Source organism: Neofelis nebulosa, chromosome 13 (genome assembly GCF_028018385.1).
Source record: "Neofelis nebulosa isolate mNeoNeb1 chromosome 13, mNeoNeb1.pri, whole genome shotgun sequence".
NCBI classification, from domain to species: Eukaryota; Metazoa; Chordata; class Mammalia; order Carnivora; family Felidae; genus Neofelis; species Neofelis nebulosa.
Window position 1 is genome coordinate 74,251,020 of NC_080794.1, and position 26,981 is coordinate 74,278,000.

A 26,981-nucleotide genomic window follows, 5' to 3' on the forward strand; every position below is an offset into this window, starting at 1 on the left:
GGAGGACTGAGATTGCGACGAACAACCAGGAAGCGGCCCGGCTGGGAGCTGCCCCCGGTTCTCCGCTCTGCTGTCGAGGCCGCCTCCGGGGTCCTTAACACCGTGTTCCTCTGTCCCGCGTGGCCTCTGCCACGACCTGGGCCTCGGCCCGGGCCGATCACTCCGGAGCCGCCATGTCATCCGATTTCGAAGGCTACGAGCAGGACTTCGCGGTGCTCACGGCAGAGATCACCAGCAAGATTGCGAGGGTCCCCCGACTCCCTCCTGGTGAGAGCCCTGACCCCGGCCGCGCGGGGGTGGCCCCGAGGGCGCCGAGGCTCGCGGGCTGTGGAGCGTCTCTGAGGCGCTAGGTGGTTCAGGGGCCCTTCCGGGGCGAAGCAGTCTGACCTGCTTGAGGGTAAAGGCAGAATCCAGGCTGGGTTGTGGAGTGCCGCGAAAAGAGCCTTCGGTATTTGAGCCTTCTGGGCTGGAATCTGGACTTCGCCGCCTTGTTACTTGTACAACCTTGGGAACGTTTCTCTGAGTCTTCGTTTTTTGTTCTATTTTGTTTTGTTTCATTTGTAAAATAGAGATGTGATTATTACAAGAGAATGAATGAACGTACCCAGATCATAGGTCTGCAATATGCACTACCGTTGTTTTGTTAGTAATAATACTATTACGTTCGGCCAAGTAGGATTAAGAGCTATGGTGCCTGGATTCAAAACCCCACTCTGCCACTTAAGAGTCGTGGCACTTAAAAATTTCTTAAACCTCTCTCAACTTTTCTTGTTGGTAAAATGGTGAGAACTGTACATGTCAATAGAGTTGTTGTGGAGATTAAGTAATTTAACATAGGGAAAGCCCTTTTTTGGTGTTAGCTGCTATAATCGTATTTTTCATACCCCCAACCCCATTTCTTATTTCTCATCCTTCTTGGAAGACTGCAACCCACTTTTATGTAAAACTTGGTACAGGATAATTTTTCTCACTTTTCGGATTCCACATATCCCATCGAGAAGTGTTCTTGTTCTTGTTTTAGAAGTTTTAGCATATCTTACTTGCCATGCTAATCTGTCAACTCTGAATGTGGGAGCTATGTTTGATTTCCTTGGCATTTACTTAGAAAGGGCTCAGAAAGACGTTTAAGTAAATAACAGTTGAATATAAATATATTTGGGTTTTTTTTTTTATTCTGAGACATTGTTTTAGGATTTATCTTTCTCTAAGTACATATTTAATTTGAGTAGTTAGTTGCAGGTAAGATTGTTACTTGTGGCTTAGTTTTGCCGGGGAAACTGAACTGTCATCTGCACTTGACCCTACCTTGGCTCTGGGGTATAGTGTGCAGAAAAGAGGGTGCTCACTGATCTGTGAACTAGTGGGCAGCTTCCCTATTCCCACCTTGTTAGTCAGTCCTTGATGCCAGAATAATTTCTGCTGGACCTAAGTTGTCGTTCTTCTTTCCCTTTCCCTACTTCCCCCAAACTTGTGTGTTTATAAATAATGTTCTTCCTTTATTTCTTCGTTTTTCTTTCCCCTCTCCTGACCCATTTTCTATTAATAGGGACATTTGCTTGAGACCAGGATCTCTGAACTGACACCCCACTCATCCCCTGAAGTCCCAGTTAGTTCTGGAGAGGTGGATGATGTCTTAAAGAGGTTTATGAGCCCAAGTGAGGGAACAAGAAGAGAGAATCAAGGTAGCGTACCACCGAGCTCTGCTGCCTCAGAGATTTTCGTGGAGAGAGTGGCTGATGGCCTCATCACTTCATGATACATCACCTCGCCTCTTCTCTTCAGTTCCGCTTTTCTCCACTGCCCAAGACCATCTTGATTTTTGTTGTGGGTGTTGCTGGAGGCGACTTCCTTTGACTTGAGTTCCAGAGTCGCAGAGTATCAGGACTTGTGGTTTCAGTTGGATTTTTGTTCATTTTTGATTGCAACAGTTTTAACAAAGAAGCATTTTCTGTTTGGGCGAATAGCTTTTGTGTTAAGAAGGTGTTTTATAAAGTAACAAAGTCATACATGGGTGCAGAGTTGTAAAAGCTGTTTCCAAGAAAACAGTTTTTGTTACAGTTTTCTTCTTCCTCGTCTTTATGTTTTAATGTAATGATTCTTACCATTTTGAAGGAAACCTTTGATTTAGGTACCTTAAAAATAAAGCCTTGACTCACCTTACATATAGTATGGCATAAGGCCCAAACATAGCAGTTACATTGGAACTGAAAAAGGACCGTAGAGCTGGCACTGGAGAAATGCTTACTGACTTGACTAATTGAATAATAGTAATTCTTAAAAATATAGTAGTTTTCCTCTTAATAGTTACTTATGCTTGCTCTCTTTATCATCTGTTTCTAATTGATAAATAGAAAAAATGAAAAAATATATCCAGTGCAGTTATGAATTTCAGATATGTCTCTGGACCATCAGTGTGTACAGCCATGAGAAAAACAGTATAATTAAAAGTAATTACAGTCCCTCCCCATCAGAACATCATTAGTGGTTGACTTAGAGGAGATGAACTATAATTTACTTGAGTTAAAAAGTTTACAATTGGAACACACTTTACAGCCAAAGCAGTTTATTTCCCCAACTTATTAACTTATTTAAATGGAAGTAGAGTGAATAGAATTGATTGCCATGAACTTCAACCTGTGCTGTGCATACACAATGTATTAAAGTGTTACTTCCAGAGAGAATAGAAAAGATGGAGTACTTTAAAACTTTATTTTATAAAAGAAATTTGATTACTCTGTGGTATGTTTTAAACAATAAAGAGACTTTGTTCCTAGACTGAAGTGTTTGAATTTAAATAATTTTGGTACTTGGACTAATGAAACAGATCAGTCCCTCTCTTGGTAATATTCTTATGGCACTGTATTTGGAATTTAATTTTAATGATTAGTGTTCGGTGGTAAAGTCAGGAAAATGGATGGGTAGAAACATACCTAATACTAATTGGGAAGTTCCTTTCCTTCTGGTGATGAATCCTAAGTGGGAGGATGCTTTACAGGTACAAAGTTGCCATTACATCAGGGAGGCTTCCTCAAGAATTAAATAAAATGTTCTTTTGCAATTATATGCTTACTTCACCATTTGCAGAGAGATAAATGATCTTCTGTGAATCCTACCACTTTGTGAGATTCACACATGGCACCTGTTCTGCTACTCGCGAGGTGTTCAATCTTGAGCAAATTGCTTGGTCCCTTTAAGCCTGTTTCCTCCATCTTTAAATTGGCGAGAGGAGGTAATTGCTTCAACCTTACTTACAGTGTGGTAAAAATCAAATGAAAGAAAGTCTGGAACACAGTAGCACATTTTGTTTTCACCAGAAAAAGTGCGTGATAAATGAGCTGTTAGCGATGTTATTAACACTGCTGAAGAACAGCTGGCAGGGTTAGACAGGACCCAGCTTCTCAGACTTTGTGGTATTAATTAAACTCTTCAAGGAAACCTCAATTCTTGCTTCCTTTTCTGCCTAGGCTAGAGTTAGGTGAATCTCTCTTGAAGAATGCCTACATTTGAAAGGATGTGAATGATCACGGTCTTTTGGATGTGAAATGGAAATTGCGCTTTGAACTCGTGAAATCTAGAAGGGAGGCAGGGGAAAGAAGGGAAAGTGATGGGACAAGACAGGCATCCTTTCTGGAAGAAAATTCTCAAGTCTTGCTCATTAGTTATGCCACTCCTTGGAGGCTTTTGGAAACCATCTAGGCATAGCTGTGAAGGGAAGAAGCCATAAATGTTCCATGAGTCTCTCTTACCTTTGTAAGTTGTAGTGTTTGTAGGAAGGAATCTTTCAGAAAAGATTGCTTTTATTTATGAATACTGTGGTTTGCTTAAAATACATGTGGCTCTGGAGCTGTAATGTCCACATGTAGCTACTGGACACTTGAAATGTGGCTGCAGAGTGAAATGATAATATTTTGAATATATTGGGCTAAATATTACTAAAACTAAATATATACATGTATTACAACTAATTTTACTTGTTTCTCTTTACTTTTTAAGATGTAGATACTAGAAAATATAAAATTTCATGTGCGATTTGCACGCATCACATTTCTGTTGTTCTAGAGAGTTAGAGTTGAAGAGATAGTTCCAGTTCTAGTTCAGGAACCCGGGTGCACAGTAAATTGAAATAGCTATACTCTAATCCCATACCCGCACTCTAATCCCAGAGGGACCTCTCGCCCTTCAACAATTCAGTTAACCTGAGTAAACTCTTCATTGATTTTTTTAAAATAACTTTTAATTTTAGAACACATTTAGATTTATAGAAAAAAATCACAAAGATAATATAGAGAACCCTATGTATCTCATGCTCAGTTTTCTTTATTAACATCTTATGTTAATATGATACATTTGTTGTTGCAGCCAGTGAACCCATATTGATACAATTAAATGAAGTCCATGCAGTACTTTGTTCAGATTCCCTTTTGCTTTGTGTATTCGTTTGTTTTACCTGATGTCCTTTTACTATTATAGGATCCAATCGAGGATACTACAAGACATTTATTAATCGTGGCTTCTTATGTTCTTCTTAGCTGTGACAATTTTCTCAGGCTTTTCTCTAGACTTCAGTTTGGAGGAGTCCTGGTAGGACATTTTCCAGAATGATCCTCAGTTGAGATTAGCCTGATGCCTTTCTCGTGATCAGACTGGAGTTACAGGTTTGGGGGAAGAAGAGTACAGAAATAAAGCATGACTTTCATCACATTCCATCAAGAATATATACTGTAACTTAATTTATCACTACTGATGCTAACTTTGATCACCTGGCTGAGGTAGTGTTTGTCAGGTTTCTCCACTGTAAAGTTACTCTTTCTCCTCTTTTCCATATTCTTTGGAAGGAAACCATATGCATAGCCCACACTTCAGGAGTTGGGCATCAGACTCCACCTCCTTGAAGGCTCAGCATCTGTGTTAATCATTTGGGATTCTCTGCAGGGGAGATTTTGTCTGTTCTTCTCCATTTGCTTATCCCGTCATTTATATCCACGGATTCGTGCTTTTATTTTTTTCTTCTCTTGTATTCCAACACTACTTTATTTTGTTGCTCACATTGTTCCAGCTTTGACCATGGGAAGCCCCTTCAGCTGGCTTCTGTGTACTCTTCATATACCCCTATTATTGCAGGTTTGGTTTTTGGTTTTTCCTTTTTAGCACTGTCTTACTCTCCAGGGTACTCCAACATCATCTTGTGCTTTTCCCATACCAGTCCTAGATCACCATTTCTACAAGGAGTCCAACTTCCTTTTATTGAGAAATGGTGTTAGCAACCAAGATCTGGACACTAGGTATGCCCATAGCTCCTGGGGTTTTATTGCTTCTGGTCCCTCAGCTGAAAGACAAGGAAATGCATGTGTGTACAGTGAATCACGTATGTATACATACCAAAACATATTTGTATGCGTAACCATCTATGGTAAGTTAAACGTGAGTTCGTATTGCTGTCTCCAACTCTAATCTGTTATTACATGGATCATTCTAGAATGGCTTTGTTTCACTGGTGACCATTCTCCACCATGCTACATAGTGTAGCATTAGTAACATATCCATTTTTAAGTTCTCTAATATAAAAAGTTCCTCTGTTAGTAGTTTCACTCCGCATTTCCCAGTACGCAATTTCCACTGCTGTTTTCTCTAAAAATACCTGCATTGCACAAAGACAGGTAGCAGCAACTGAAATCAAGTTCCCTCTGACACTTGCACTACTTTATAGGGGGTGTACAAGGCTCGCGAAGACCTTCTTTTATTACTGGCAAAAAAAAAAAAATCACACTATGTAGGTTTGTGTGTAACACAAGCATGAGGCACTTGTGTTAATATCGAGTGGGCAAGGGAAGGTCATGCTATGCAAAGACTTAGGTGTATATCAGCATTCATCAAGCCTATATACAAAAAAGGTGATGACATTTGTTCGTATAGTGCATTTTATGTAGGGTATCAGTGGTGAAGACTCAGTTCTGGACAGCAGACCTTGTTGGAGTTCCAACTCTGCAACTTACTAGCCGTTTAACTTTGGAGAAATTCTTTAATCACTCTGAGTTTGTTTGCTTGCCTGAGAATGGGATAATGCTCATATCTCCAAAGGGTTGTCTTGAGGGTTGACTGTGATAATGTTCAACACACAGCCCTGTGAAACTAATGATAGCTGTTAGTTATGAAGTTCTGAATCTTAGGAACATGCCATTTGTAAAGGGGATGCCATTTGGCGTGGAAAGCATGAAGCTTTCTTGGGAATATGTATGAATTGTGCTAGGAGGTTGCCAAAGCTTAACGTTGGTAGATATTTCCAAGGTCACCTGATTCATCTTCCTTTCTTCCTCATTCATGTTTTCCTTCTAAATCATCACCTTTTCATTCTTTCCTTAAAGATGTGAGAAATACAGGATTAGGACAAAGATGTGTGAAGAGCGGTCTCTGCCTCCAAGGAGCTGGAAATGAGGGTGAAGAGACAACTACACCAGTTTCTAATGACCATCAGAGCCACTAGAGCAGAGCACAGAGGTCTGGGAGTTCAGAGGGGATAACATCGGTCCCAGGAAATCACCTGGAAGGATAGGTGGGATTTAGCAGACAAAAAATGGGGAAAGGGTATATTCAAAGAGGTTGCAAAAAGTGGGCGCAGTAGGTATCTGTTGTTTTGGGGGTGCCCAGAATCCTCCATTCTATCTTCTGATAGCAGCACCTCAATTTTCCATTGAGGAACTACCTCAACCCAGTCTTGGTGGAACTGACAGGCCACCTATCCAGATCAAGAGGTGAACACATTACCCACGTGAGTGCATTCCTAGAATGTTTGCTGGGATTCGAATCATGAGCAGAGTGAGCAGAGAAGAGAGTTGGCCTCGCTGTTCGAGACCCTCCCTTTGCAGAGACTGTCAGTGAGTTCCTGCTCCCTTGGTACTCGAGCCACCCCGGGAACTGTCCTTTCCGAGCTTGGGGGCTCATGTTTACCATTGACTCTATGAGTCACTCCAGTGTGTTCTAATAAGATTTCCCGCTTCTAATTCTAATAGCTGTCTTTCTAATAAAGTCCCTTTTTTGGCTTAGGTTATTAGCCAGACTCAATTCTTTTAGATTCAGCCACAGAGTCCTAAATGGTAGCTTAAACAAAGGGTTGGAGCGGGGAACAAAAATAAGAGAGAGGTGTGTTTGGGTAAAAATCAATTGTCTGCTTAGCATGTAGAGTACACACTAGAGAGCTAGTAGTTGGAAATAAAGTTGGACAGGTTGCTTGGATCTGGAATGTGGAACACCTTGACTGCTAGGCTCAAGTGATGCAATCATAGCCAGGTTTTGGGGAGATTAAATGGTAGAGAGGAGCAAATATGAAGGTAGGGAAACCAGGGTGGTTGGTAGCCTCGCTTCTTTTGTCAATGTTTACACCATCCTGCATTATTTATTCAATTCATCATCATTTTTCAAGAACTGATCATATGACAGGCTCAGTGCTAGATTTTAGGACTATAAAGATAATCAAGACATGAATCCTGTATTCCCAAAGCCCCCAACCTAGGAGATGGTAAGTGTGATAGATAAATTATTGGACTCAGGTAAGAGTTCTAGGTGTTTCTGTAAGGGAGAGTGACTAACTTTTTTGTTGGGTTAGGAAAGGCTTTGAAGAGGTGGTGATTTCTGAAGTGAGTTTTGAATAGCAGTTTGCCAGGTAGTCACAGTTGGAGGTGGGCATAGCCATTGGGATTAAAGGTCTTGGGTCCTGGAAATATATCAGGATTAGAGATAAAGATTTGGGATCATGAATGTGTAATATGGCAGCTTAAAAATGGTAGTGGGATGAAATTGTCCAGGGACATAGGCAATAGTCATAAGAGAAGAAAAGCAAAGACTGAACTCCAAGGAACACCAACACTTAAAGGATAAATGGAGGGAATGGATGCCGGCAGAGGACATGGAGACAGAAGTGAGCCTGTAGGAGGATCACAGAATCAGAGTGTTGTGAAAGCCAAGAGATGAAAAAGTGACAGGATGGGAGGAGCAGGAGGTCTGATGCCACAAGATTAAGGAAACGTAGGACCAGAGAGTGTCCCATTTGTTTGAGCAAAGGAAAGGTCATCAGACTTAAGAGTCACTTCAGTAGAATGGTGGGGGATGAGAGCAAGATTATAGGGAGGAAATGGGAGATGAGGAAGGCCAATTGTGACTGTGGGTATAAGAGAGAGACATTAGCAAAGGGAAATACAGGACAAGGAAGGCTTCTGGTTTTGTTTTTTTGTTTTGTGAGAAAAACTGTTGCTTATTAGTTCTGGACTAATAAGCATGGACTTATGCATGGACTTAGCACCTTAAAGAAAACAAGATGTTCCTTCTGAACTGTAAATTCATAATCTCACTCTTGGTCCAGGATGGGCTTGTCTTATTTCATATTCTGTTCTATCACAAAAATACAGTGTGGTTCTATTATAATTTATGGAGATATTGGGCAGATTCATATGTGCCAGAAGGAAATAGATTTGGGGTCATGTACTAAAATTTTCACCTGGCCATATGTAGGCTTAACTTTTTCAAAGAAGCAAAATCAAACAAAATTTTAATTTCAAATGTGCATTTTTCTTAGGGTGAAATGTTTGGAGTGTATACAAAACGTACGTGATAGCTAGCCCCGTAGTTTAGGAGGATCAAAGGGAAGGGGTTGGGATTAGCAGAACCTCATTATTCTAGTAAAATGATAACTTCTACTGAACATTCCCCACTTAGTGTTGACGATCCTTCTGAAGGGCTAGTCAGCCACTAAATGTACCCATTTCAAGCTTCATGATTTCTCTAGTTTCTTGTATTAGTCAGTAGTCATTAGGTTCACAAAAACCTAACTTTAAATAAAGAAAAAGAAGGGACAGCTGGATGGCCCAATCAGTTAAGCGTCTGACTCTTGGTTTTGGCTCAGGTCATGATCTCACGGTCATCATGGGTTCAAGCCCTGCACTGGGCTGTCTGCTGTCAGCCCAGAGCCTGCTTCAGATCCTCTCTCCACCACCCACCCCCTTCTGCCCCCTTGTCCACTCATGTGCATGTGCGTGCTTTCTCTCTCTCTCAAAGATTAAACATTAAAAACAAAAAAAGAAATCTGTTAATTCAAGAAAACAAATCATGATAAAGTCAAGCAAAACCTGTGTCAGAGTTATCTGGAACCAGAAACTAATTAACTAAATCTACGTACCTAATCTACCTCCCTACCTACCTACTACCTATCCCTCAGCTTTGTTTCTAAATATAGACTTCATTCTCAACCACTGCAAAGTAACTTGCTCCTTGTAGCTCAAACAATGGATGCCAACAGCTTCTAGACTTATGTTATGTTGTCATAACTCTACCAAGAGAGAGGAAAAGATTTTGCTATTGCTGTAGGACTTTGATTGGTCTGCTTGAGTTACATGCCTACTCCACTTCCACCCCCCAGAAAAGTGTGGCAAGAGGGATTGAGCTACTGGGATTGGTCCAGCTAGGGTGAGAAGCCCGTCCTTTGCTAGGTCACTGTGATCAAAGGGGCAGGATCATAGAAGGAGATAGAATCTCCCATTGACCTGCTTGGTGAAGAGGAAAGCCTCAAAAGAGTGAGGTTACTGCCTGAGAAAAGAAGGGTGTTAGACACGAAACTGTAAATTGTTCAGTAAATTCGCTTAGCAGAAAACTTAGGTTCCGTCTCTGAATAAATGGACTGATTGTTTTGGAATGGGGGCAGGGAGAAGTTTTCTGAAAATATCTGCTAGGACATGTCTCTCAGAAAAGGGAAGTATAGTTGAATTATAACTTGATGGTGGTGAAGTTTGAATAAACTACATCCAGAGACTTAGCACTTCATAATTTAAAAGTAATTTTACTTGCATCAGCCTTGTGAGCTAAAAAGAATCCAGTCCTAAAATTTCCATTTTAGACAGTACAAACTGAGTCTCAGAAAAAAAACTCTTTCTTATCTAGGATCCCACAACCAGCAAGTAAGTAATGACTTTGGGTTTAGAATCAATAGTTCTTGGGGCACCTGGGTGGCTCAGTTGGTTAAGTGTCCGACTTCAGGTCATGATCTCACTGTTGGTGGGTTCAAGCCCCACGTCGGGCTCTGTGCTGACAGCTCAGAGGCTGGAGCCTGCTTCAGATTTGGCGTCTCCCTCTCTCTCTGCCCCTCCCCCACTGGCACTCTGTCTCTTGAAAAGAAATACATGTTAAAAAACAATTTAAAAAAATAAAAGAATCAATAGTTCTGACTTCAAATATTTCTTCCATTACAGTCAATATGTAATGAAAGTACTAACTTTTAAATTTTTTTTAATGTGTATTTATTTTTGAGAGAACACAGAGTGCGAGCAGGGGAGGGGCAGAGAGGGAGGGAGACGCAGAATCCAAAGCAGGCTCCAGGCTCCGAGCTGTCAGCACAGAGCCTGACCCGGGGCTCAAACTCACAAACCGTGAGATTGTGACCTGAGCTGAAGTCAGACGCTTAACCATCTGAACCACCCATGCTGCCTGCAAGTATGATCTTTTAAAGGATTGTAAGATCACACCCAGTTTTAGGAATTTTTTTTTAATGTACCTTTTTTTCAAGTTTTATTTAAATTCCAGTTAATTAGCATACAGTGTAATATTAGTTTCATGTAGAGAATTTCGTGATTCATCACTTACATACAGCACCCAGTGCTCACCACCACAAGTGCCCTCCTTAACTCATCACCCATGTAACTCATGGGTTAATACAATTTAAAGTTGATGTGTATCCTTAGCAATTCCTTGGTATTCTTGTTTGTTTCAGATGAGAAGAAGCAGATGGTTGGCCACGTGGAGAAACAGCTCGAAGAAGCGAAAGAATTGGTATGTGCAGACTCAGTGATATGTTTTCACATCAACCCAGAGCCGTTTATGCCGGTGCCTTCCTCTAGTCTGCTTTGTACACTGTAGAAACGTGACACATTTCCGATTAGCAGTTTATAATTCCAAAGTCATCAGTTTTTACATTGAAGAGAATTTAATAGTCTCTTGGGATTTTATTCTTCTTAATGAAGGTGACGCATTAAGTGACTCCCCTTTATTTTCCTTCATAATACGTTTCCTAATAGGTATAAATAGCTAATGCTTGTTAAAGGCATACTCAGTACCAGGCACTGGGTTAAACACATTACTTGCTTTATCATATTTAATGTTCACACAAGCGCTGTGAGACAAAGGCTGCCTGTCAAAAAGTGTTAAGGACCTGAGATGTTCCCCTGTTGCTTTGTGACAGCTAAGTTTGCGATAGTGTCATGGATGCTGGTGGAAGACATGAGATTCCTCGGTCAGAGGCAAAAGAACTTTATTACAGCAAAAGGTGCCACCCGAGTCTCAGCACAATTGCCTCGGTTCCCTGAGCCCCAGTTCCCACAGGAGTGACGCGGGTTTGCCTGGAAGAACGTCTGCCCACAGCAGAATACCTTCCGGGAAAGGAACCTGGAGCCTGGGAAATGCCTTGCTTTGTAGCAGCCTGTGAGCAAGCCTGCTGTTTGTCCCGGAGGGGCCCATTATTTCCTCCCCCAGGGCTGTTCCCTATAAATACAACCCTGAGAAATGGCTTGAAAGGAGCAGTCAGGGCCTTGTACTCCTGACGTGCCCAGCAAGACACGTGGGAATGTGAGAGACCCACAGAGGAGTGATTCTCAGTGCCATTATTGCTCCCGTTCTGTAGGTGGGGAAACTGAGGCCCCGAAAGATTATGTAACTTTGAGGTCCCACGCCACAAGTGGTGGGGTAAGAGCTTGTATTTAAACAGGCTATACCCAGAGCTCTGGCTTATCTTCTACTTTTTGATATAAATATATTTGCAAATCAAGGAACAAAAAGTTTGAAAAGGTGTTGTTTCCCAGTTTGGGGTTTTAAAGCCAAGCTTTACAAGTGCAACTCTGCTTGTGGCCACAATGGGGTCCTAAATGAGAGTGTTGCTTCCCTACATACTGAAGGGCACTGCCTGGTGTTCCTTCGGTACCCGCTTGCTAATATCCTTACAACAGTTTCCCCGAGTGTGATTCTGGTGACTGCTGTTGCCAGTTCAAATAAGTTTGGGAAACTAGCTGGCTTAAATAGAATTGGAGGGTGGCATCTTTTTTGGTTGTTGTTTTTCTGCAGAATCTTCTTGGACCCTTAAGTAGGCTAAGAGGCATTATGGATCTCTAAGAAGGGACTATAGGGGCCAGCTAAAGCGTGGAGCATTTCCAGACTTATTCAACTGAGTTACTTTTCTTGACAGGGTCATACACAAGGGGCTGCTGTTTTAGAGGGTCTGAAGAAATAGGTGGCTGTCATTCCCCACTGCACAGCAGACCTTTGCTCCGTGACTTTGAGCGCGGAGGCAGCGAGTTGCACAGCCGCTACTTTGTCTTCTCTGTCGCCGGCCCTTTTCTAGCCATCAGAGTGTCGGATGCTCTCCGGACCCTGCAAGATCAACTTCTCATCTCTGCTGTGCTGTCACTGCCTCTACAGTGGCAGCTTTGCGTCCAACTCCAGCTTCGAATGTCTGCCTCAGTTTTGAAAGTTGCCCCCTTTTCTCAAATGCTTCTCCCCGTACTTTCTTTTCTTTTTATATTCGACTCTTTCTCTCATGCTTCCTGGCCTTCGTGTAACAAGACTGACCTACACAGCGTAGCTGCGAGTCAGGACTGTCCTGCCTTCCAGCTGGCAAGCGCATTCTAAATGGAACTATACAAGTAGTCAGTTGTTTGGATCCTGAGTTGACGGCTTCTAGTGTTGAGTTCTTAGGAGCCGTTCTTTTGCATCAAAAACTGTGTTTTGGTTTGTTGACCTTCTTTTGGAGCCATCAAGTTACTTAATGATGTTAGAAAGCTGGTTTCCTAAGAGCCAAGATTTTACTGTACCAAGAAGTATAAAACAGGGTTATACCTCATGGAGCTTATAACTAACATTAAGAATTCTGTCTAAGATATGTGTTTCTGTTTGTTGAAAATGATCAGACAGCGAATTTACTTAACTCTGATGTCAACCTTGTTAAGGATACTCTCAGCGTATTACACTCTCTCCTTTGGATGAGGACCCTGGCAGAAACACTTGTTTTTGATTTTGCTTATCAGGATTACTTGTGTTTCTGCTGAACAATCGGTCTGTGTTAATCTCTTGGACACGGCTAGTCTTGGGTTTACCATGTCTCCCGCTTTATGTTGGCCACGTGAATGTTGTGACAACATGAAGCCAAGCTCACGTTAGCCTTATTGCTGGTGTCATTTGAAGTGCTTGCTGTGTGTTGCCTTTTTTTCTTTCTTGCCTCCTTTTAATTTCATTTCCAGTGTCTTTATAAAATGCCTTAAACAAAAGTGAAGTCAACTCTTGGATTTTCACATACATGTACTTTGGCAGTTACTTGGATGATTCTGCTCACCCTGTAAGCACTAAGGACTTAATAATGATTTCAGAGAAGTGAAATAATTGCCTTGCTGAGTAACTATTTAATTTATTGGTGCTTCACATTTACGTAGAGATATGGTAATAATTTAAGTGGTCACCACTTAAGTCAACCCTAATTAAAACTATGTCTCTCTCTCTCTCTTTCTTTCTTTCTTTCTTTCTTTTTTTTTTTTTTTTAATAAAAATTAAGGCCTGTGAATTGAAACATGGTATTCTGGGTATCTGAGTGCTGCTATTATTCAGTCCCTAATGCTGGACGAGTAAGGGGTATATAAGTGATAAGCTTATAGTAGTTCGGGAAATAACTCATTAGAATACTTTATTTTTTTAAATTTTTTAAATGTTTATGTATTTTTGAAAGAGAGACAGACAGAATGCAAGCAGGGGAGGGGCAGAGAGAGAGAGGGAGACACAGAATCCGAAGCAGGCTCCAGGCTCTGAGCTGTCAGCACAGAGCCCGATGTGGGGCTCGAACCCATGGACCGTGAGGTCATGACCTGAGCTGAAGTCGGACGCTTAACCGACTGAGCCACCCAGGCGCCCCTAGAATACTTGAAAAGGTAAAATATATAGCAGCGTTTTTGGATGTGAGTTTATTAGACATGGCTGGAGCCAATTTGCTGCTGTCGTTGGTTTTTGTTTTTTAATGCCAAGTATAAAGAAGCTACCTCTGATACCTTGTGTCGTACTTGCTCTATTTCTTCTTCTTCATCAGTAATCACCTCTACGATTCTTCACATTAATCTGGCGATTATCAAGCAAGAGGCACTGTTGTAAGCACATTATGAGTATTACGCCTTATAATCTTCACGGCTGTCCTACAGAAGACATACTATTTATAGAAATGAGAAAGTAAGGCCCAGATAACTTAACAAACCGGTCCAAAGGTGCATGACTAGTAAATAGTGGAGCCTATGATGTGGACACCGGCATCTGAATCAAAAGCCTGTGTTCTTAATCATCACCCTGTTTCTGTATCACCTCTCTTTACATGCTCACGTGTTGTTTCCAAAGTGTTATTAGTGACAGATTATTAAAAAGTATGCTGCTGTAATTTCAGTGAGCTTTGTGTAATTTAGCATATTACTGCATCCATTTAACTCTATTATCAACATGGTTATAAAGTAGGAGTCCAGCTGGAGGCTGAGATCACATATTGGTTGGCATGTGATTTCCCTAATCAGAAAAGAGTTTCCAGAAGAATTTTCACCAAATGACTAAGTCTGGGCTGGGCTTTTATAGAAAGGGTAGAAATAATGGTTTGTTTTAGGTTCCCATAGTCCTGGTAGTTTGGGGTCAAAAGACCAACCAGGTTGGGTTGGATTGAATGATAGGACACACCGAAGGTATTAAAATTGTTATTATTGAGGATATTTGGATTAATGCATATGTTCTAAAAAACATTCTTGGCAAAGTGAATGCTTTGTCACTCTGTGTGTCACTAACTCAGTAACTATTTGTTGACCTAAGCAAAAGTTAAGCACAGAAGCATTCCCATTGTCACTTGATCATGGGCAGCTAGCTCCCTCAGCCCGGCTCCTCCAGTGGAAAATGAGGAACTGGGACTAAATCATTTCAACTCTAGATGTCTGGCCAAATAAAGTGCAAGCATATGGTATAAGTCATGTGTTCTTCTCACCCTTCCAGCTCGAACAGATGGATCTGGAAGTCCGAGAGATCCCACCCCAAAGTCGAGGAATGTACAGCAACCGGATGCGAAGCTACAAGCAAGAAATGGGCAAACTTGAAACAGATTTTGTGAGTCAGATTCTACCCTCTGTCATATTTACTAATCTTTCACTGGATTTTCACCTGTGTTTTTTATTGTTTCCTCCACACACCTCAGTTAGCATGACACGCATCGTCTCTAGGAGCTTGTGCCAGAGACAAGCACAGCTTTCGCTCTTGACAACTTAGGGGTCTAAAAATGCTTGGGGCGCCTGGGTGGCTCAGTCGCTTAAGCGTCCGACTTCGGCTCAGGTCATGATCTCACGGTTCATGGATTCGAGCCCCGCGTCGGGCTCTGTGCTGACAGCTCGGAGCCTGGAGCCTGCTTCGGATTCTGTGTCTCCCTCTCTCTCTGCCCCTCCCCTGCTTGCACTCTGTCTCTGTCTCTGTCTCTCTCTCTCTCAAAAAAATAAATAAACATTAAAAAAAAATTTTTTTTATGCTTAAAGAGCTAGCTAATGACGGAATATGAGGGATGCTGGATTCACGACTCACAAGTAGATCCAAAACCTGTGGTCCTCTGAGTTTAGACAGTATTTATTGCCACTTGGCATTTGTTAGAATTTTAAGCCGAATTTTGGGCCTTTTCATAGTCTGCAGGCTTTAAGATGCCGTGTTCACAGATGGACTTCAGGGACTCATGAATGTCCTGAAATTATATAGGTATTTTTGGATATCCATTTCGCTGTGCACTCTTTTCCTGGGATGGGTACCATAGACTTTATTAGAGTCTTAAAAGGATACATTACACTTTTCCAATCAAAAGGACAAAAGGAATTCAGCTGATAATTCGTACAAGTGATCCTTTCCACCAATTGCTCCATGACAATATTTAGCTTTCTCTTCCTATACATCCGACTGTCAACTCTGCCCACTTTAGAGCAAATTTAAGAATGTAAATGTAAACGTATAATGTTGAAATTGTTAGTAATTAGAAAGTCATGAGTGAATAAAAAGATACAGCTGAGCAACTCCACTTCTGGCCATCGATCCAAAGGAATTAAAAGCAGGGTTTCAAAGAGCTATTTGTACATCCACGTTCTAGCCTCATTATTCGCAACACCAAAAGATGGAAGCAACTCAGTGTCCAGCAACAGGTGAATGAATAAACAAAACATGGTACATGTGTACAATGGGGTATTACTCAGCCTTAGAAATGGAGGAAGTTCTGACATATGCTATGACATGACATGACATGACATGACATGACATGCTTGAGGACATTATGCTGAGTGAAACAAGCCAGGCACAAAAGATAAATACTATATGATTCCATTTATATGAGGTATCTAGAGGACTCAAATTTAAGAGACAGAAAGTAGAATGGCAGTTTCTGGGACCTGGGGGCGTGGGGAAAATGGGCAGTTTTTTAATGGATGTAGAGTGTAAGTTTTACAAGATAACAAGTTCTAGAGATGGGTTGCTCAACATGTGAATGTATTTAACACTATTAAATGGTACCTAAAAATGATGAAGATGGCATATTTTATGTGTAGTTTACTGCTTAAAAAAAATAAAGACACAGATGAAGAAAGATCTGAGCTTCACCTGAAAGTGACAGAGGAGTCATGTCTTGACAGGTGAATCAACTTCACTTCTGACCCTGGGGTTCAAATTCATAAAGTCCAGAATTAATAAGGGTCTTTCCACCTCTTTTCCTGCCTTAGGTGTTTTACTTATGAAGGCTGTGCCTTCTAGAGTGCAGTGGTACCAAACCTAGTCGAAATTCCACCTAGAATCTGGAGATTGGGTGATTCACAGTTATGCATGTTTATTTGATATTTTAGTAGATATTTTCCTGAGGAGTTGAGATAGGCTATGTCAGTGGCTCTGATGCAACTGCCTTTTAAATTGTGTTTCTATTAATTACAAAAAGAGAAAAAAAAAAATCAGAATCCATGATGGGCCTAAACTGAGAAAAGAAATGTGGCTGCCTAGCTCCCGTGCTCTGTGCTAGGTAAAACCTTCTCTGACTGCTTCGGGAAAGGTGGGCTATCTTAGCAAGAATAGGAGATATAGTGAGAAAATTAAATTGATTTAAGAATTTGACCACTCTAATTTATACTCAGACAACTCTAATTAAAGTTAATGTTTCAATATAAATGATGAATGTAAAGTAAAACATTTATGAGGATTGTTTTAGTCTGCTAACCTCATCTTTATGAAACTCCTTTACGAAGATTTCTCTCTTGGTTTCTAAAGTAACGAACTATATTAGTTTGTGAGGGCTACCATAAGCAGTGCCACAGACTGGATGGTTTAAACAACATATCTGTACTTTCTCACAGTTCTGGAGGCTCAGAGTCCAAGGTCAAGGTGTCAGCAGGTGTGGTTTCTCCCTAGGCCCCTCTCCTTGGCTCGTAGACAGCCGTCTTCTCCCTGGGTCTTCACACGGTCTTCCCTTTGTGTCTGTGTTCTCATTTCTTCTTATAAGGAACCAGTCACATTGGATTAGAGCCCACCCTGATGATCCCATTTATACTCAATTAGCTCTTCTCCAAATGCAGTCACTTTCTGAGGTACTGAGGATTAGGACCTCAACATCTGGAGGTAGATACAACTCAACCCATAACACTGAATTTAGTCGTAATCTTACCTTCTTAAAATTTTCTTCAGAAATTAAGTTGCTTTCATTGCTTGTAAGTCAGCCAGTTCAATCTTCAGTGTTTTTTTGTCTCTTGAAGAATATAATCCTGGGTAGAGTCCTTTAAGTATTTGGATATTATATACTTGGGTAGGTATTTTGCAGACATATTTTCTATTATAAAGTGAAACAGAACCAGTAACTATGAGCTAAACATTTATTCTCCTGGCCATCGTTAAAAATTCATGTGTTTATGTGTATAATAGTTCACACAACTTTCTTCTCCTGTGTTAGGGAGCATCCTTCACCATTACCTCCACCCCCGTTAAGTTTAGTGACTTAACGGTTTATAAAGCGCCTTAATGTGTACTACATTTCACTGTATGAAGAGTAGAGAGAGGAGATGTGAAGGACTCTCCCCATTTACACATGATAGAACCAGGAGGTTCAGATTGTTTCTGGATTCCATTCACCACATCTTTCTCAAGCCCTGCTGTCTCTAGACACTGTCCTAGGTACTTGGAAAAAGCTGTGAGTAAGATCAAGTTTCTGCTCTCATGGGATGTAAGTACTAGTGGGAAAGACAAGAAGCAAATAGACAAATATGCAGATATCACAATTCCAGGTAGTGATACATACTGTCCATGACAATCAAGTGAGTAAAGGGGTGAAAGTGGCTAGCAAAGTGGTCGTAGCTGTCAACGACAGCCTCTTGACTGAAAGAGGAAGAGGCACGTTTGTTTACAGAGAGAGGCAGAAGAAAGACCTACAAGGGCACTGTAGGCTTGGTAAAGACCTTGGCGTTTACTCTGGGTTGAAGAGAAACCCTTGGGGGCCGTTGAGAAGTGAGTGGTCCTTTGACTCCTGCTTTACAGCTCTCTCACTTGCCCTCCCCACACGTCTCAGGAGGGATTTGAATGAGTGTGGAAGATATTTATGTAATTCCCTTTTGATTCTTACTTTCTTTGTATATTTAATGCTTTTTATTTTTAAAGGAACAAAGAGGGGGCGCCTGGGTGGCGCAGTCGGTTAAGCGTCCGACTTCAGCCAGGTCACGATCTCGCGGTCCGTGAGTTCGAGCCCCGCGTCAGGCTCTGGGCTGATGGCTCAGAGCCTGGAGCCTGTTTCCGCTTCTGTGCCTCCCTCTCTCTCTGCCCCTCCCCCGTTCATGCTCTGTCTCTCTCTGTCCCAAAAATAAAAAAAAAAAAAAAAAAAAAAAAAAACGTTGAAAAAAAAAATTAAAAAAAAAAATTAAAAAAAAAAAAATAAAGGAACAAAGAGTATCTTCTTAAAGGTATTTGACAACCTTCTCATGGTGATGTACCTAGAACCATTGAACCCCAAGAAAAAAGAGCACAGCTGCTCTTAACTGCAAATGAATCAGATCTGTTCTTCCCCTTGTAATATTGAGACTTTGGGGGGTCATTTGTACCAATGAGGAAGGGCAGAGGACAGCCCGATACTTTTTTTGACCCTCATTATCTACTTGTTATCTTTCCTTGGCCCCTCCTCTTCTTCCTGTGCCTGTTCCTTAGACACTGGGTCCTTCGGGCTTCTTCTCCACTTACTGCATTGTCTATCTCTGTGTAGCATCATCCACTCCCGTGGCTTCCACGATGGCATCTCTACCCACCTGCATTTCTAACCAGATCTCTATAGCTCTAGATTCATGGTTCTTTTTTTTCTTTTAATTTTTTTAATGTTTATTTATATTTGAGAGAGACAGAGACAAAGCACGAGCAGGGGTGGACGGAAAGAGAGGGAGACACAGAATCCAAAGCAGGCTTTGGGGTCTGGGCTGTCAGCACAGAGCCCAACACGGGGCTCAAACTCACAGACCATGAGATCATGACCCGAGCCAAAGTTGGATGCTTAACTGCCTGAGCCACTCAGGCTCCCCGAGATTCATAGTTCTCACTACTTACTTTACCCCAGCGTTCCTTAAACACAAACACTTAAACTTGACAAGCACTAGTCACTTCAGAGTTATCGTTAATTTCTTCCTCTCCAAGCACTTTGTGCTTCCAGTTGATCACTGAGAACTAGCAATCCTGCCACTTAAATATCTCCTACTCTCATCTCCACTGCTGGAAGCTTTCATGTTTCTCCATCTTGATGTTTGTAGTAGCCTCTCCTCCTTCTGTTCTTGTCTAGCTCTACACCACCCTCTGCACCAGTCTGGAATGATGTTTCCAACACACTGATCTGAATATGTCATATTGTTCCACAGAATCCCATGGAGTGCTCGTTGCCTGATGAATAAAATCCAGGTCGGCTTATAGGCTTTCTATTCTGTTCCATTGCTTCTTCACACGTCTAGGAATTGTATTATCATATGCTTGGTATTGTGGATCATACATTGTTAAAAGCCTAGGTTTTGTTGGTTTCCTTTAGAGCAGTGCATCTCAACCTTTTTTTCATTATTGCCCCCCCTAAGGAATCTTTTTAGACTTTTTTTCCTAATTGTCCCTTCCTCCTCCTACCCCATGAAATTTTGATACTACAGATATACTGTATATCTGTACACTTGTCCATGTACTATGGCCCTTTGAAGGGCCCATGTCTTTGTAATGTAGTAAATTGTTCATCCTCCCAAGAACTAATTTTTGCCTCCATGGGCATGATATAACTTCTGCTGACAATGCATGCTTTAGAGATTTCTCTCTCTCTCTTTTTCTTTCTTTCTTTCTTTCTTTCTTTCTTTCTTTCTTTCTTTCTTTCTTTCTTTCTTTCTTTCTTTCTCTCTCTCTCTTTCATTCATTCATCTGTTCTTCTTTTCTTTTCTTTTTTCTTTTTATTTAGAGTAAGCTCTGTGCCCAGCATGGGACTTGAACTCACAACTCCAAGATCAGTGGTCTCATGCCAGCCAGGAACCCCTCAGAGAATGATGAGCTTTATATGGGCAAGCAGGTAACTTACTAACAGGTCAGATTGATCCTCTCAAGGCTTATTGTTAAGGTTTTTTAGGACATGTCTAGAGTAGAACTACTTTTGAGGTGTGGCCTTTCTTGGCTTCCACTTGAGTGACTGGAGCATCAGTGAATGCTCTACCTTATGTTTGGTCAGAATTCTGTCTCCCTGCTTTGGGTGACCTCCAGACTCTCAATTCCGCCCATAGCCCCCCAATACCTGTTCTCTGCAAGACCTCGTGGGATCTTGTCCTCTGTGTGTGCAAGTTCATTTTCAGCCACAGACAGAAGGAGGCCCCTGTTTAGATTTCTGGAGCCCCTTCTCTGTGTAGCTCCCTCCTCTCTGTTACCCTGCTAAATTCTCTCCATCTCAGTCCCAAACTCCAGTGTCTGCCTCTTAAGCTCAGTGACATGCTGTGCTCCATTTTGGCTCCACCCCCACGTGCTGTAGTCTGGAAAGTACCTGCAGGCTGTGAGTGATGGCAACTGTGGGACTCTTTTCAAGTGTTTCTCTTCTCCAAAGGATGGCAGTTTCTACACTGCCTGTTGTCCAGTTTTTAAAAACAGTTGCTTCATATGTTTCATCCATTTTTATAGTTGTTTAGAGTGGGAGGATTAGTCTTGTACTGATTGCTCTGTCATAGCTGGCATAAAACTTCAGTGTACTTTTAATGTTTATTAGTCCCTAGCAGGTAGCCAGGTGCATCTGAGAATAAAAAATAAAAATAATAGTCTGCTGTTTACAGTGACCCATGTCATAGATTTTAATTTGTAACTGAATAAGTAACCACTTAAAAGATTTAATAATCCTGTTGTAATCTGTATGCATAATTGTAGGCAGTTAAAGGAAGGCAGTAGTTATCATTGTGTTCTCTTTTATGCTGTTGCTATTCCTGCTGATTCCGTTCACTTGCCTGACTCTGTTAGCCTGGACATTTGGCCTCTTCTAGCCTCCTTTGTTCACTTTTGGCTTCTCATAGTTTCAGTGTAAGTTAGGAATATTAGGTCCAGAGGAGTTAAAAATCAGGTCATCTTATCTTTTGATGAAGAAATGGAGGACCAGGAAGACCAAATGACTTGCCTTAATGTCTGGTTTAAAGCCAGAGCCAGAGTCAGGGGCGCCTGGGTGGCTCAGTCGGTTGAGCGTCCGACTTTGGCTCAGGTCACGATCTCGCAGTTTCTGAGTTGGAGCCCCGTGTCGGGCTCTGTGCTGACAGCTCAGAGCCCGGAGCCTGCTTCGGATTCTGTGTCTCCCTCTCTCTGCCCTCCCTCGCTCATGCTCTGTGTCTGTCTCTCTCAAGAGTAAATAAAACATTAAAAAAAAAAAAAAAAATTAAAGCCAGAGCGAGTCAAATAAGCGAAACCCACTTTCACATGTTTCCTCCACGTTGCCTTGCATTTCCCCCATCTCCAACTTCACATTTCATTTCAAATCGATTTAATATCCTCTTTATTTGAAAACAATCTTTTTAATTAGAATTCAAATATTTAAATTGTTCTTGTAATTTCTTTATTCACTATTGGTGTAAGGTTCGCTAGAGAAGTGTCATGTCAGGCTGTTCCAGGAACACGAACCAATCAAAAGGAGGGGAATATGTAGTTGAGGATTTTTTGAGTTTAAGATTATTGTTTCTTAAGAAAATAAAATCAAGCAAAACCCGCCTAAACGTGTACAAACAAAAAATCCTAACATTGTGTAAAATGTTTGACTAAGTCTCAGAAAGTAGAAAAAGAAGGAGCAAATACACGATGTACCAGGAAAAGGTTCCAAAAGTTAACAGGAGGACAAGGTGTGTGGAATGCCTCGTGTATCTCTGATATTGTACTGTGGTGCTGGCGCCATCTTGTGGTGTATTTGTATAGTTGCATATTTCTTTTTTTCTTGTAACAAAGCTGAAACTTCCTTTAAGACGGACACGCACGTGCAGTATTTGGGGTGGAGGAATTGATTGTAATGAGTGTTAGAAGTAGAGCTTTTTAGCCCCAGTCTCAAGTTCACTTCTATCCCAGGTCATTGGTGCCCGAATGCTGTCCTTTTCCTGTTTGGCAGACTATGTGATGTGATTGTTAGACCAGCTCCTAGTGCAAAGCTGTCTACATCAGAGAATGGCACTTCTATTGACAGTCTCAGCAGTGAGGCTGAACGGTCCTAGAAACCCAACTACCTGCAGACTATCGGAGTTGGTCCCTTAGGTCAGGGTTCAAAGGATGTTGTGGAACAGCTTGAAGCTTTTACTGCTACTACCTGCACTCTCTCTTTTAACAGGTGAATGGACAACTTGAGTATCTGAGTTTATGAGTGAAGCCAGTAGCTGTATTCTGTTTTTTTTTTTTTAAGTCTAAGAAGTGCAAATGAGAAAGCTGAACTCTTTTAAATTTTGATTTTTGTTGAAAGGTCACGAACTTGATGCTTCTGTTTACATTTTATCTTTTCTGTTCTTATGACTCCCTGGGATATTTTACTTCTATTCTGCGGAAGCTGTAGAAAACCATGAAGTCATGTTTTAGAGATTTAGAGAGTGTCAGTGGTAATGTGTTGTAATTACAGCATCAGCTTATCCTTCTTGCAGGAATATAAGTGCATTCTGGAAGGAAATAAGACAGCCAGATTGGGCAGAACTGTTCCAGAAAAGAAATTTTCCTCCACTGCATGCACTTAATAAACATGCTTACCATTTTAAAAAAATTGTATTTGTTGTTTGATTTTCTGTAAAAATCATACCTGCTCATTGTAGGATATTATGAAAGTAAAGAAGAGTAAAAAGGAGAAAGAAAATCACCGTATCCCTATAACCCCAAAAGATCCACATTTTACATTTTGATTTGTTTTCTCCCAGTCTTCCCTTCCCCTTTCCCTTGCATAATTTATTGTTTTATTTTACATAATAATGATGTTTCTCAAGTCACGTTTTTTCCACCTTTTTCAACACAGGATTCTAACATTGGTATTTTTCAATTCTGTAAATTCAGAATCATTTTAGTGGGCGCATAATATTTCAGTCAATGATACTGGTTCCTCTTTTATTTAATTGTAACATGTTTCCATATATTCCCTCTGTAATTCCTTGTGCTATGATGAACATATTAGAGCTGGATTATTTCAACAGGGTTATTTCTCAGAAGGCAGATTATCACGTTAAAGGGTTTCAACAATATTATAGCTCTTATTAAAATAAGAGCTTGGAATTACATTTTTATTGTGACTCATCAGATCATTTTTGTTGTACTTTCTCAGTGTCTTCTCAGTGTTAGAATGTGATTTGAGAAATAAAATAATAAGCAGACTGGGGCTAAATACTTTAAATGCATTACTGATTTAATCCACAATTACATGAGAAGTATACTGTTATCTGTCATTATGGAGATTTTACAACTCTAAAATTAGATATAACTGAGATTTCTTTCTCTAAGCTAATCTTCCATAGAAGATATATTAATATTGGTAAGGCTCTCCATATCTGGTCTCAAACTGAACTCATTTTACATTTTCAGTATTTCTTAATCAGAAACCAAAGACTATTTTAGTTATCTTGCTATGACGATGGCCTTGAAGGGAGAAAGTGACACCAAATTTATGTGCACATGTATGATTTTCCTTGTTTGCAGATATTTTCTTAAGACAGTTGTTCCTAAGGCCCTGCTATGTGAAACTGTTAAAAAAAAAAAAATCATCAGGAAAGTGGCCTTCTTTGTTTGTAGGATTCTCATTCCAGGCATTGACCTTGGTAAATCTTCTACTCACAGAGCCTCCAATAATACAGAGGCTGACACAGGAAATGGACCCACTGGATAGGGAAGAAACCAAACATCTATTTTCAGCCATAGTGATGCCTTCTGGGGGCTGATCTCTGTGTGTGTGTGTGTGTCTCACTCTGGTCTCCTAATCCAAGATGCTGTAAAAGGTTCATGTTCTTGACCCTTCTCCCCACCGTGTATACTTGAATGGAACAGTAGTATGTATTGAATATTTTATCATTGGTCTTACGTACTGAATTTGAAGTTGGCCTTAATAGATTTTCTTCACTTTGGAAGCTCTGACACTTTCTTCCAGTGTCCCTTTTTCTTCCTGATCACTGTTTTGGGCGTTAGACCATTGCCTTTAGCTTCTGTAGAGTTTTATGACCTTCAAATAATAACTTCCATCTCCACTGTAGTCATTGGCAAAGTTAAAGTGCACATATATATCTATCTGTGTGTATGAGTCATTTTTTAAATTGGTGTCAGGTCTCTGATTGGACTTTGCAATTTTATTGGAATATTTTTTTCTACCTAAACTTACTAATATATATATTTTTTCAAATCATTGGAATTAAAGTTATAGTGCCATTTTATGGCAGAAGGAGTAAATGCTTGTCATGACATACGACGTTTCCAGTAGTTTGAATTTTCTAAGCAGATGAAGTATATATTTTCTGGAGACAGTGCTAAATTGCTTTAAAACAAAACAAAAAAAAGAATATAAAGCTTATTGGTTTTAATGTAGTTGTGTCTCCTTATAATCCTTCTTAAATGACTTAACAAATTATTATCGACTTTTCTGTTGTTTGCTTGTTTTGCGTAGCCTCTTTGATCTTACCTAAGAGATAAAGAGGAAAAATAAAAACAGGTAAGATTTTTAAAGATTAATTATGAACCTGTGGCAAATTTGGCTTCATTGTTAGTCACTAGATGGCACTGTTTATTTGCAGAGTGCCATTTTTTTTTTTTTTTTTTTTTTAAGGAACTGGCAGTAACTGAAATTACTGCCTCATGAATAAAATATTTCTGATGGGATTTGCATTTCTATATTGGCTGAAGACACTGTTGAATGTTTTATTAACCAGCCCAGTGCAACTGTCAGCCTATTAAAGAGATCCAATGGTCCCTGTTTAGATAAATAAACTAAATAAATCCAATTCGTCAAATTGTGTTCCTGGCTGTTTATTTTCCATTCTTTTGATGTACAGTTTATTTTAAGTTAAAGCCACATTGGTTTAAAAATTAATGGGAAAATGTTATTTGGTGTTTGGAACATGAAGAAGCTAATTGCCATCGTCAAAAAGCCAGCTCTGTTTTAATGTTAAATTGTTCGCTCATAAATAGTAAACTTTTTACTGGTTGCTTATAAACTGTCCCATGGTCAAAAATGGTCTGATATTCTGTAAATATACCGTCAGAGACTGTGTTATTGAGAGTCACGGAACCCCTGTTTAATTTCTCTGGGAAAAGCACCATGTAGTTTAAAAGACAAGCCTTTTCTTGGTTTTGCCTTCGGTTTTGCCTTCTCGTTTTTCACGTGTGGTGTACTTTCCTTGGACAGAAAAATAGCTAATTGATTTTTAAATGAAATGCTTTTTTATCAAAGCACTTGCTGGTCATTCTCCTGGTCAGTGCCAAGCATTAAAGTGGGACAGTCATGCTCCTGGTGGTGACGATGCTAGAGTAACCTAAAATCTGAAGGTCATGGCTCTAATACAGGACCACTGCCCACAGGTTCATTGCCCTCTTAAAGCTTATGTTCTAGGGATCTTGAAACTCACCACTGCATTATGTAACACCACCCACTGAACTAAAGGCTTCCTACTTAAGCCCTAGGGTTACAAAAAGATTGGAACAAAGTGTGTCAATTTTGTGCTTTGCTACACTGAGGCAAATTAACACCTGGAAATGACACATCCTGGTCCTGCCTTTTACTTATTTCTTTTTTCATGACTCCTCATTTGCTCTTTATGCCATTCTTATTGTCTTTTATCTAGTTCTACATTGGCGAGGCTCAGAACAAAACTTAAAACAGATTAGGCACTTCTGACTTAGCATATAGCTTTTAGGAGCATAGAGCTGCTTGTGATGAAGACGAGCCAGAACTGAGCTCTAGGGTGAAGGTTTTGAAACTGTGTAATAGAAGTCGAAGAGTTTTGCCATGTCAACTATTTTAAGCTTTCCCGTACAAGGTGTTAAAGTGGGGCTAGAAGAGATTTCACTAGAGACTTTTCTCTAGAGTCCAAGTCCTTGGAAGCCTACCAGGAAATAGATGGTCTCATTTTTTGCTTAGGTTGTTTTGTTTAACTTTGTGTGTTTTAGTTCCCCAAGATGGAAGAATCATATTTAAGAGTAAAATAACAAATGTGGACTCTAATTGGTCTTTTGGCTTTTAAGAAGTTCGTAAAATCATGGAAGCTTTTAAGCTTTTCTAGGAATCCTTCCGAAATGCTTAAGTGTGGTCAAATCGGGGACCATCGAGAAATGGGACTGTATCCTCAGTGTATTTTACTGGATCTTGAAGTTCCTCATATCTTTGCAAATTTACAAAAGCCACGATGTAGGTCAGTCTCCATCACAGAAGATTCTAAAGAAATGTCCAAATTTTCTTGTTCTCTATTTGGTTCTGTTAAGTATGG

The 26,981-nt window shown here is 40.5% G+C and overlaps 1 protein-coding gene across 7 annotated transcripts in view; it reads left to right on the top strand.

The window, feature by feature from the left end:
- The first annotated feature begins 32 nt into the window (after window positions 1-32).
- The window catches only part of VTI1A (vesicle transport through interaction with t-SNAREs 1A), a 361,308-nt gene continuing 334,359 nt past the window's right edge, over window positions 33-26,981 (top strand). For all 7 annotated transcript variants that reach the window (XM_058697777.1, XM_058697778.1, XM_058697781.1 and 4 more), the window contains exons 1-3: window positions 33-267; window positions 10,751-10,809; window positions 15,031-15,141. In XM_058697777.1, the coding sequence (XP_058553760.1) occupies window positions 174-267; window positions 10,751-10,809; window positions 15,031-15,141 (264 nt within the window). In that variant the 5' untranslated portion in view covers window positions 33-173. The remainder of the gene's footprint in view (window positions 268-10,750; window positions 10,810-15,030; window positions 15,142-26,981) is intronic.